This window comes from Mus caroli, unplaced genomic scaffold, assembly GCF_978045245.1.
Source record: "Mus caroli unplaced genomic scaffold, Mus_caroli_1 scaffold_6, whole genome shotgun sequence".
In the NCBI taxonomy this organism is placed as follows: domain Eukaryota; kingdom Metazoa; phylum Chordata; class Mammalia; order Rodentia; family Muridae; genus Mus; species Mus caroli.
The window spans coordinates 46,446,626-46,459,525 of NW_028227261.1; the positions used below are offsets into that span (position 1 = coordinate 46,446,626).

Consider the following 12,900-nt stretch of genomic DNA (forward strand, 5'->3'; position numbering starts at 1 on the left):
TCTGTAGACCAGGCTGGCCTCGAACTCAGAAATCTGCCTGCCTCTGCCTCCCAAGCTCTGGGATTAAAGGTGTGCGCCACCACTGCCCAGCCTGTTTTACTTTTTTAATAAGTTACTCGTATCAGCTTCTTCCTTGTAACACAACTGCTCTTACCAACATAGTAGACACCTGAGAGATTCCGGGTATTTTCTATGACGAAAGGATCCTACTTCCTGAAAGCTGAATGGTGATGCAAAAGCCTAGGGTAGGTACTGGGCAAGCAAGCAAAGCGGAGGAGAAGCACAGCGGGATGCCTGCCTGCTATGTCAAGCTGAGTCCCCAGTGCTAAGTAAGAAGAGTCAATACTATCGACATCAGCAATGTCTATAACTACCACCCACAGGAAATACAATTCAGTTGTTACAGATGTTTAAAATATCATGTATAATCACTGCTGAACAACTCTGAAAATCACTAGATTTTTCAATGGATCTTATTACACAAGAGAGACACTATTATTATTCTGAGCATTTTCATTCTATACTTTTGTGAATTGTACTTTTACACAATTAAAAACACTATTCTATGGGCTGGGCATTAACAGTTTCTCAACTGTGGCAACATACTTGGCTGAGATGTAAGAGAATGACTGTATAACAAACAGGATAAAACATTAAGAGTCAAATACAGACCATGTAACTGTAAATGGGCCAATAAAAAATGCACATAGAGAGAAGCAAGGGGAAGATATCACCAGGGATTCCTAGGTGATGGAGTACTAGCAATCCCCATGCAGTGACTGCAGCTTTTCTAAAGCTAGGGAGTGGCCAGATGCATTATTCTGAGCAATGATCCACAGACTTCAATAGCCTTCCAAAGGACACTTGTACATGGGCATGTGCGCACACACACATGCACGCAGCCCTTCTCTAAACTCTTTACTGTCACGAGTATAACAATACTTTCATGTATATGTTCTTATACTACAGATATACAGGATCATTAACGTTTTTACAGGTCCCCAAGTTTCTGTACATGTGCATGTGTGTACACGGGTGCACTCCAGTGTACGACAAAGGTGAAAGTTGAGAGAGAACTTCCTACACAGGCCCTCCCTGCCTCTGCCTCCCAGATGCTGGAATTAAAGGTGGGAACCACCACGCCCGGCTCCACTCCTGTCTGCATGGGAGCCAGAGTTCTAAACTCAATTCCTCATGCATACATATTAAGGACTTTACTTACTGAGCGAGCCAGTGTGCCAACCCCATGAAGTTCTTTACCTATGTACTTCCAATTCGCCAGATTATAAACACAGCTTATGTGTTTGGCAAGCTCAAATCAAATTTATCATATCCACGAAGACCTTCAATCAAGGAAAAACTCCTCTCCCTTAAGTCCCAAAGCTCAACCGTTCTTAATATTTATTACACATGGTAATTTCTATTGATTACCAAGTAGAATATCTTCATAATACTTGAATTCGATGGCAAGCTCTCCCTTGAATGCTTATCAAAGAGGATGAGCAAAAAAAGTGATTACATAGAAAGATCATCACATAACATGACCTATGTCATGGGCCCAGTCTTGTCCTGAAGCTTAATATAAATGCTAAAAACAAAAGTGTCAAGGCTATCTACAGATGAACGTGACAGAGTGGTACAATTAAAATTCCAGTGACACTTTCATAAGGTGAAACAATGGTCACACCAGTTCAGAGATAACATGCAAAAGAAATTTGAATTCTAATACCTGTTCTTGATAATGAAATTCATTATCCTCAATTTTCTGAATCTCTTCAAAAACTCTGTGAAAAGAGAACATGACAATTAGAAGATATATTAAAATTTCTCATTGCAATCGCCCTAGAGGAGAGAGGCCTACAAACGCAAAGGGCGGGGTAAATGTGTGCACAAGGCCATGGTGTACGCTCAGATGCAGAGGGACAGGTAGAGAGGAAACAGGATGAAATGACAGAACACAATCTCGGACAACTAAACATGTCTGTTGGCAGCCTGAAGTCAGATTGTACTGTCTTAGTTTCATCCTAAGAAATAATTATTACCTTTTCTCTGGACCTAGCTTCTGCAGCATTTTTAAATACTGAAAGACAGTGTGGGCAACCTGGAAGTAGAACATTGCATTAGGTTTTTTTGTATAAAGTGGTATCTGGAGAAAAGAAAACGAACTCCACTTACTTACCTCATAAAAATGCTCGTAACCCTCATCAGTCAGCGTAATAGAAATGCTGAACACTGAGTAAGTAGAATTTTGCTCAAAACCTGTCTCACCATTTCCACCAAACAATGCAAGAGCCCAGCACCTACAGTTGGGAGAATTAATCTAATTAGTAAGCCTTTAAACTAACCAAGTCAGCAACATTTCTATGTAAAATTTTGGAACCTGAGCTTTTGATGTAAACATATACTTTAAGAGTTAAATGAGGGGCAGCGGTGGTGGCGCACGCCTTTAATCCCAGCACTCAGGAGGCAGAGGCAGACGGATTTCTGAGTTCGAGGTCAGCCTGGTCTACAAAGTGAGTTCCAGGACAGCCAGAGCCACACAGAGAAACCCTGTCTCGAAAGACCAAGAAAAAAAGAGTTAAATGAGTTCTGTTTGTTTGAGACCAGAGCCACAACATAGCTCTGACTAGGCTTGAACTTACAGCTATCCTCCTGCCTCTGCCTCCTGAGAACTGAGATTACAGGATTGTGACACCACACCCAACACTGTTAAGTTTTAAAGCTCACATTTTAGGAGTCCAAGGAATTACAGGACATTTAGAAGTCAACAGAACAAACAGTAGTCACCTCCTCCTGTCTAACGGCGAGGCTGCCTGCCGTCCGTGTGGTTACGAGTGAAACGTAAAGTGGGAGCACAGACGTTACCTGGGTGGCTTGCAGTTACTAGGGCCATCCCACTCACCATCTTTGATCTTGCCTGCTACACGTTCTAAAACACATAAAATATAACCCAACTCGCAATGCCAAGTGAATTCTTTGAGACTATTACCTATCCTACATGGGTTACCCAGCAAAGCAGCAATGGGAGTAGTTTGTTCCTAGTTAAAATAACCCCAGAAACTTAACTCAGAGGGCATCCACCAAACTAAAGAGCTTGCAAGTCCAGGAGCTCTCAGGAAGACCAGCCATGCCTATCTCAGGGCTCGCTGCCCACGTCCTGACAGGATCACCCATGTACCCTCTGACACTACTGTTCTCAGTAACAACTGCCCTCTCAATTTCTGGAACACAATATATCTTAAATATTATTTCTACAAAATTTTCATCTATCTTTTTATTCTTGAATTAGTACGAAGAAAAAGACAAACTACAGTACAGTCCGGATCCTAAAGTTCTATTTCTATTGTTCAGTTAGAAATGAAACCGTGCCTTAGCTGCATTAGGACTCTCTACTGACACAGCTGCATCGCCTGTTCTTAACTGCACATATTCAGTAGGATTCTACAGTCCTCCTTCTGGGTTGGAGACCCTAGAGAGCCACCGCATTAAAATAACTGAGTTACTTATTCAAATACTTTTATTAGAACTAAACTTTTATATAATTATGGGATCAGCTGTTAATTTTCATGTATAATTTTGTTATATTTTGTCATATTTCCAACATGAGCTAAAAAGACAGTTCTGTGGTTAAGAGCACTGGCTGCTCTTCCAGGAGCTGGGTTCAATTCCCAGCACCCACACGGTAGCTTACAACTGTCTGTAACTCCACTTCCAGGGGACCTGACAAAACACCAATGCACATAAAATAAAAAAATAAAAATTTAAAAATAGTCACTAAAATGACCTAGGTTGTTATTATAACTATGATTAGTATTTTGATTCCAGACCTTATAACAACTAAAGCAAAGGAATACATGGTAAAACCTACTGCTATTATTTAGAGATTATTATAGAAAAATGCTTAATAATTGAATACTTGCTTTTTTCTAAGGTAAGAAAGAATGCTGCCTTTGCCTTCATGTCCAACAAGCCAGGAAATATAATGAAGTGGCTTCACCCTAAAAAATTAATTATAACAAAGGTCAGAAGTCAAAATCAGGTTTAAATACACAAGGTTTGAGAATCTAAGCTTGTTCTTATGACTTCAGTAAAGATGAAGTTGTAATCAGCTAACAGTCATAATATAAAAACAGAAAATGATAAGACATTTCATGTAAGCTCACCAAAAGAGCAGAATAATTCCAAAATATAAGTCTGCTACCTTTTACAGGAAAGAGGCATGTTTTTTTTTTAAGGTCTTCTAGATGTGTGCGTGTGTGTGTGTGTGTGTTCCTGTGTACTTAACATGTGTGTGCAGGTACATATGCACATGTGTACATGGGGAGGCCCGAGAGAGATCTTAGGCATCAGCTGTATGGAGCCAATCACCCGCCGTGACGCACCCTCTCACAGGCCTGGAGGTTACCAATTAGATTACACTGGCTGGCCTGGCCAATGAGCCCCACAGAGCCTCCTGTCCCCATCTCCCAAGCTTCCTCTGCTGGAATAGACTAACATTTTAGAACCCAATAGTGTCCAGAATCAGATTTTCACAAAGGCTTTCATTACTATATCAATGATTTTAAAAACCACTCTGCTAAAGGCTGGAAAATCAAGAGCCTGGCTTCAGTTTAAGAACACTGGGATCATGAACCAAAAATACAATTTCATGCACTTTTCTTTTCCTCTTCATCTGATTAACCACTTACTACTCACAGACTTTTGTGCAACACAGTTATTACCACACAGTATAATAAATGTAAAAATATATTGTTCAAATTCTCTCAAAATTCATTTAGCTAGTATTTTTGTAATGTAATAAACACATAGGGACTTTTGGTACTGGCTACCATGTCCACCAAAATTTATTAAGTTCTTGAAAAAAAATCAAAAATATTATTTTAACTCTGGAACACAATTCTCAAAAGACTTCGTACTATAGACTAACCTATCAATTGAATTACACACACTAGACTGGCTCAGAGTAAAAGCAGCTATGGACTAAGCCCGGCTAACTGAACATCTGCATCTGAACAAAACTAATATGGCTGCATCTGGCAATACTGAAGGGAAAGTGTGTGAAACTGTTCTCTAGTAAAGCTAACTTACTGGGGTCAACTTATTTGGGGTATAACAATGACTGAAAAATGAAATGTTAAATAAAGCATCAGGTCTCACAGAATAGCTAGATGGCAACAGACCAACCCCTACAACTTGTCACTTATTGTAATTTTCAACATTTCTTCAATATTAGTGATCAAAAGGATAAAGTCTTTGATAACAGCATATTCTGAGACACTATCCCCTAAGAGATGCTTAATATTTGGTTCTTTTTTAGTTTTTAAAAGATTATTTTTAATATGTACATATGTATACATATATTATGTATATGGGTGTGTGCTTTGCTTGCATGTGTGTCAGTGTACCACATGCATGCAATGCTCACAGAGGCCAGATGAGGGCACCATGACTGGGTGACTGGAACTGGAGGGATAAACAATTCTGAGCTGCTACAAGAATTCTGTGCTGAGAATCAAACTCAGGTCCTCTGGAAGAGCAAGCAGTGCTCCTTATAGCTAAGCCCTATCTCCAGCCCCATACACTCAATATTTTAATGCCTGAACAATATAATATAAGCTACTAATGTTTGGCACATCTTTGAGGACAGAGACAAGGACAGAACAGCATTTTAGCTGATCCTCCTTAGCATTAGTTTAACAATGTCAACATTTCTTAAGATATTTGTAACTATCCCATATATATTGCTTTTTGCAATATATGCACCTTCCTGCTTTTTACTATAACCATAATGTTTTTGTTAATTTTAGTGGACTTGATTATTCAAATATTCTAGTATGTAACAAAACACATTTTTTACTGAGCTTAAGCAACACACACTGCTTCCCTTTCTTCTACTGGGTTTGTCCTCACAGCCTTGTTTTGTTTGGACTATGCTTAAAAAAAATGAGAGGGGCTGGTGAGATGGTTCTATACTGAGCTTGCATAAAACTGAACTTCTCTTCCCAGAACCCATTTTGTAAAGTTTAAATGACCACCAGTAACTCCAGTTCCAGAGGATTGAACACCCTCTTCTGGGCTCCAAGAAGGCACGTGCTCTCATGTGTAAATACCCACATGCTGATACACACATACACATAATTGGAAAAATGAACATAAGGGTCAGTCAGGTGTAGTGGTACAGCACACCTTTAACCCCAGCACTTGGAAGGTAGAAACAGATGGATCTGTGAGTTCAAGGCCACTGGTCTATATAGTGAGCTGCAGATCAGCCAGGCCTATGTAGAGATACTATGTCTCAAAAACAAAACAAAAAAACAACAAAAAATGTATTTTTTAAAAATATAAATTTATGTCAATTCAATTGCATTTATTTATTATAAAGCATTTGTAGACTTGACCATTCCTTACCTAAAAACAAAACAAAATAAAATCCTGCTTGGCCCAAGCCATGCTGCTCAAACACTGATAAACTGGTATTCTTACCCTAGTTTATATAATCCCCTAACTCACCGAAGTAAATCCTTATAACTTAAAGCTATGTAACTTTCACTTTTGACAAGTAAATAAAAGATTCATGCTATGGAAAATAAATCATAAATTAATATGTTTTACTCTATAACTACTAAAGAGTAATTAGTAAAGTAAACAATACCAAATTAATTTCTTTTTTTGTTTTGTTGTTTTGTTTTGTTTTTTCAGAGCTGAGGACTGAACCCAGGGCCTTGCACTTGCTAGGCAAGCGCTCTACCACTGAGCTAAATCCCCAACCCCATTTTTTTTTTTCAAATATCTAATTTCAAAGACTCTGGTAAAGTTATTCATTATAAGAAAAATCTAAGTTTTGGTTTTCGTTTTTGAGACAGCGTTTCTCTGTGTAGCCCTGGTTGTCCTGGAACTCACTCTATAGACCAGGCCAGCCTCAAACCCAGAGATTTGTAGGCCTCTGCCTCGCAAGTGCTAGAACTAAAGTGTGTACCACCACTCCAGGCAGAAAATTCTAGTCTCTATACCCAAAAAAGCCATGAAATGCCCAAGACTTGATAATGTAGCAGTTAGATTCCAGGCTAAAAAACACTTGGGTTTTAAATAGAGAAACCCTAAACTTACAGCAGCAGCCAGCCTTCTCTGAACCCCGGCGCGATAGGTTTAATGAAGCAAACCCCTGGAGGCTTACCTGTAGTGCTGCTGCTGAGGAGGAAGTGCCCATGTGACGGTCAGAGCATGGATTTTTCTGATTGGAACAACTAAACAAAAATGTAGAAGAACTAGTATAAGGTTTTCCATAACATCCTCTGTTATAAGAACAGGTATTTGTTCAATGTCTTTCATCCTCCAGCAATCACAGGATGGCTATTATTGCAGTTGTTACTTAAGTTACCAATTTTCTAATCTGAGTAATTCTGTTTTAAGCAAGAATTAAAAAGAACTAGGACTCTGTGAAATGCTACAAAGGATGAATCCCTTCTTTCAAGAAAGGTGCGGGTCTAAGGGGGTCCATGGCAAAATCCACTCCACCACTTTCCTGGTTACAGTGCTTAAAACAGGATCTTCATAAAACTCACATGCACTTAAGTCTTCCTGCTTCTATTTCTCATGATGAAATGTGGGCCCTGACTAAAGTATTTCTGGAGACGATGAGTCTATGAATAGAAAATCTAAAGCTAGAAACAACAGAAAATACTCTCTTGGAATATCTGGCTTAACAGGATGAAGCAGAAAGGGTGTGCTAAAAACAGTCACTGATGATAGGAGGTGAGGCTGACCCTGGGGTAGACAAGATGGAAAGCAACAGGGAGGGAGGGAGGGAGGGAGGGAGGGAGGGAGGGAGGGAGGGAGGGAGGGAGGGAGGGAGGGAGCAAAAAACAACTACTATGATTAAAAGAACCAAAAAGCAGGAGACTTAAGAATGTCTCTGTAACACTCACTGCTGGCAAACTGGAAAGTAAATTATAATGTGATCGTGTAACAATTCATTGTACAGTTACTACAGATGCCAAATTAAAAAAAAAAGATCAGTATATATATTTAGTAAGTATCTATTTTCATAATCTTCAATATTATATATCAGTTTGCCTATAAAGTAGCAGAAGAAATTTGCCCAAACTGTTTCTCTTTCTAGGAATAGTAAGACTTAAAGGGGCCCTTTCCAGTTCCCTGACACCTGAGGTCCTCTTAATTTAACAAATACCATTATGTATAACTAAGTTTTAAAAAATAATTTTAAGGTCTTTTCCTTTTCTACCTTTGCTTTCTTAATGGAAGAATGAAAAGGTGGAGGGGAGGAGACAAGAGAAAAGGAACATGGGAAAGACGGAGAGGGAAATAGACCAGCAGCCACAAACACCACAGCTCGCCAGTGGCTCTGTCTGTCCCTAACTAGACCTCATAGTCTAAGTTCTGTTTTGTTTGCATTTCCAAGAAAACTGGCAGTCTTAAGTTTTAGGAAAGGTACTAAAGTTATTTCAAGCAATTTTAAGCCTTCAATTCACAAACCTCTATAAAGTTTGTTAAATGCTGGTGTGTCAAAAGGATCCGTTAAATGGCTAAAGTTTGGTTTAGGTAGCCCACTGAAAACAAAACAAACACATTAAGATTAAATTAGGAACAGCCTTTATGAATAATATCATTAGGGGTGCTTCACTGACTGACATTCATAAACAATCCACCCTGCGCGGTGCTGGCTAAGAGAAGTCTCGGCTTGACCATGGAGTGATCCTGTCTACAGTCCATTTCTTGTCGGCATCCAAGGGACCCTGCCCTAATATTTACAGCCTCTAATCTGTGCCATTTACTCATGGCTCTCCTCCTGTAAGAGGGACTTTTAGGTGGTAAAGCTGTTCTAGAAATACTTTTTAAATGTAACAACTATATGTGGAGTGATAAGATATAAAAACTACTTCTTTAAGGGGAAAAACAGTCCACGTTCCAAACAACTGACAAAAGGGAAGAATAAATGCCTTTCTAAACAGAATTCATTTAGAGAGGTGGGTGCACGCGATATGCTCTCCAATACGGTCCTCTCTTATAACAGTTCCAAATGCCCTGGACAGTAACAGGAAAACAAACAATAAATGTAAAAACAAACAAAAATCTTCAAAAGTATTGCTTAATATAAATTTATAAGCATGCAATTTTTGAACTATAGAAATTATGGAAAAAGGTTCCTGTTTTAGCTTTTCTCCTCAAAAGTCATATGATCTTGACTAAGTTGGTAAACTTCCTTAGGTCGTAGTATTACAACATTTGAAAAAAACAAAAACAAGAACAAAAATACCTTTGGGACTTACACAAAAAGGTGTGCCCTCTAACTGTGGAGACATGTAACTTACAGAAAGCAACCGTCTTACTTGTTTGGTATCTGAGAGAAGATCTCCGTCACCCACTTTTCCAAAGTGTCCAGGGTTTCTTGAAGGACAATGAGGGGAAGGGGTGTGGAAGAACAGGACACACAATGGTTAGTCAGTGGAGAAGACTGTGGCCACACTGGTGGCTGTCTTTTATACACTTGTGAATGAGGCTAACGACTGCTATTAACCCAGCAGGAGTACCGGGAAGGCTATCAACAGAGAAGAAAAACCATACCACACCCACAGTTCTGCTAGACTCTAACTGCCCACTGACAAGGTTAGAAAAGGCACACAAGGTTTTGCTAGTGACAAACCATGTGATTATCATGAGAGAACTCTTGAGCTTAATTCCCAGTAATTTGAAGAAAAGAAACTAAAGGCAAAATTAAAAAAAAAAAAAAAAAGACTAATCAAGTTTTGAATTTAAGCCAGACTTTACTTACACAGATAGTTTACTTGTTGTTAGATTTGTGCGTGTGTGCGTGTGTGTGCACGTGTGTGTGTGCACGTGTGTGTGTGTGTGTGTGTGTGTGTGTACCACTGTGCATGTGAGGAGTTCAGGACAATTTGCAGGAATTGGTTTCCTTTCACCTTGTTTATCCCCAGGATTAAACTCAAGGAGTCGTACTTGGAAGCAAGCACCTTAATCTGCTAAAGTATTTGTCAGCTCTATATAAGTATTTGATGTTGTGATGTGCTGTGATGTGATGTGTGTGCAAGTGGGGTCCAAAGGTTGATATTTGCTGTCTCCCTCAATCGTTCTCCGCTTTTTAATCTTCTCTCATATATTACATCCCAAATACCTGTTTTTTTTAAAGTTACTCCTAAATACCTGCAAAAACCTACTTTTAATTACTTTTGTTTATTTGTGTGTGAAATCACCATGTAGATGCTGTAGACTGAACTCATACTTGGTCTTACCTGCCAAACCATCTCACTAGTCCTTCCTCCTCCTCAATATTCTCAACACAGCCTCCGGAACCTGGAGCTTACTAACTCAGCCAGCCCAGCTAGCCAGCAAGCCCCAGGGATCCGCCCTCTCTGCCTACCCAGAGCTGGGATGGCACCTGCCATAGGTGCTGGAGTCTGAACTCAGATCCTCATGCCTGTGAAACAAGCTCTTCAGTAACTGAGCCATCCATCTCCTCAGACCCAGAAATTTGACTTTTAAATAGCATAAAAAGAGAAATTCTCAAAATCAAAGAACTCTAGATTATATGTGATCTCATCAAAATTCTATTGTTTATTTTAGAATTTGACAATAAGACTTAGGAGACTAAGGTAGGTGAATCTCTCTGAGTTCAGGGCAGGCCAGGTCTATACAGCAAGTTCAGGGATACAAAGAGATACCCTGTCTCAAAAACAAACAAAAATCTGTACTAGGTAACAATCATTGTGTCAAACAGGAAAAAAAATCACAAAGGGACAAAACACCAGAGTGAATAAAACTTCATATGCATGAAGTAATTTGCAACAATTTATAAATTAATCTCTATACTAAAAATAAGCAATGCCTGCTACAACAATATAAATGCAATTTAGAATCACATTTTTGGATTAATTTTGAAAAATGAAAACTGTTTCATATATTATCAGCTTTGATCTCAATTTTGAAGAGGTTGGGGCAAAATTTTATAGAAAGGAGAATGATATTTGGTGAGAGGAGAAGAGAAGAAACATGCAAACTATAATGTCAAAAGGAATGGTTTAACACGTGATTATTAGGACATCTACAAAAGGTTAAACCCCAAGACAACAGAAGCTACTGGAGTCTCCTCAGTGAGTCACTAAGATAATCAGGACATGGAAGGAGCAGAGATGCTCTTCAGTCTTGCACATTTAGAATGCTTCTATCATTGCTACAGGATTGCTCTTAATTATCTTATAGGACCTTTATATAGGGATGAACAAACAACTTGCCCTATAAGTTTATGAGCGATATAAATTAAATATAAAACCACAAATATAAATCATCTGAAAAGAAAACACAACCGCTGAGCTAGGTGTGGTGGCACATGCCTGAAATCCCAGAAGGTCACGGCTACATGAGCCCCTGTCTCAACCACACATGACCTCTGAGTAGTGCACCAGTACACTCATACACACTTGAGTAGTGCACCAGTACACTCATACACACTTGAAGCTAGTCCATAAATGACCTATTTCTGTGAGAGATGATTTGTATGAGATGATCTTACGTTTCTGTGAACTTTGCCATTACTTTGTAACATATTCATTTCCTTCCATTTTTAAGAAATATTTTTATTTATGTATAGTGGTGTGTGTGTGTGTGTGTGTGTGTGTGTGTGTGTGTGTGTTGTATGTATTGTGTGGTATGTGTACTAGTGTGGGGGTGCTGGTGCAGACCAGAAGAAGATGTGAGATCCCCTAGAGTTGTAATTATAGGTAGTTGTTAGGCACCCATCACGGATGCTAAGAACCAAAGTCTGGCCCACTGCAAGCACAGCAAGCACAGCAAGCACTCTGCCGAGTCACCTCTCTAGCTCCAGTTTGTAATTTGCCAGATAATGGAGTAACAATATGCCATAGTGACTCAAACATCCTATGAAAGTAGAACAATTGATCTTTGAACAACATGTGGGAATACTGACCTCTGGGGCAGTAAATACACACACACACACCCTCACACATACACACACCCTCACACATACACACACCCTTACACATACACACACACACACACACATCCTCACACACACACCCTTACACACACACTCACACATACACACACCCTCACACATATACACACACACACCCTCACACACACACCCTTACACACACACTCTCACACATACACACACCCTCACACATACACATACCCTCACATACACCCTCACACACACCCCTCACACACACACACCCTCACACACACACACCCTCACACACACACACCCTCACACCCTCACACACACACACACCCTCACACACACACACCCTCACACACACACCCTCACACACACACCCTCATCTCTATGGGACTATATGTGCATGCTCTATGATTGTGCATGTGTACATGCATGTGTTCATATGTATGGAAGCCAGAGGTCAAGTGTCCTTCTCAATTGTTTTCCATCTCATTTTTGACTATCCCAAAAATTGACTAACAGCCAGATCTTCACAAAGCTGTATCAGTAACATAAACTACCTATTGACATGTACTTTAGATCTCATACACATTATATATGGTGAAGACTATTCAAGTACTGAGACCTTTAAAAAAAAAAAAGCCTACAATACAGTTGACGAGAGCAGACTAACTATCCGTGTGGACACGATCAGCAGCTTCATGCAGATGTCACAACAGTGGAGAAGGATAAGAAACCATGTCAGTACTAATTTACTACCATTAATTTCATGTAGTTATGCTTTAATACATTTGCGTCTGTTTACATTTCTCTCTGCTGTAAATGATGCAATTTGTTTATCCAGGTTTAGATTAAATGTATACTTTATAGATTTGTGTATATTTTATGGTAATAAAAAAATAAAATATTATGTACATGTATTTTATGTATTCATGTCATCTAACTTT

At 39.3% G+C, this 12,900-nt stretch overlaps 1 protein-coding gene across 2 annotated transcripts in view; it reads right to left on the reverse strand.

The window, feature by feature from the left end:
• Positions 1-12,900, reverse strand: part of Nrdc (nardilysin convertase) — a 63,071-nt gene that overhangs the window by 19,758 nt on the left and 30,413 nt on the right. For both annotated transcript variants that reach the window (XM_021159242.2, XM_021159243.2), the window contains 7 exons: positions 9,348-9,405; positions 8,494-8,567; positions 7,175-7,244; positions 3,921-3,998; positions 2,180-2,300; positions 2,043-2,101; positions 1,730-1,784 (listed from right to left, as the gene is read on the reverse strand). In XM_021159242.2, coding sequence (XP_021014901.1) covers positions 1,730-1,784; positions 2,043-2,101; positions 2,180-2,300; positions 3,921-3,998; positions 7,175-7,244; positions 8,494-8,567; positions 9,348-9,405 — 515 coding nt within the window. The remainder of the gene's footprint in view (positions 1-1,729; positions 1,785-2,042; positions 2,102-2,179; positions 2,301-3,920; positions 3,999-7,174; positions 7,245-8,493; positions 8,568-9,347; positions 9,406-12,900) is intronic.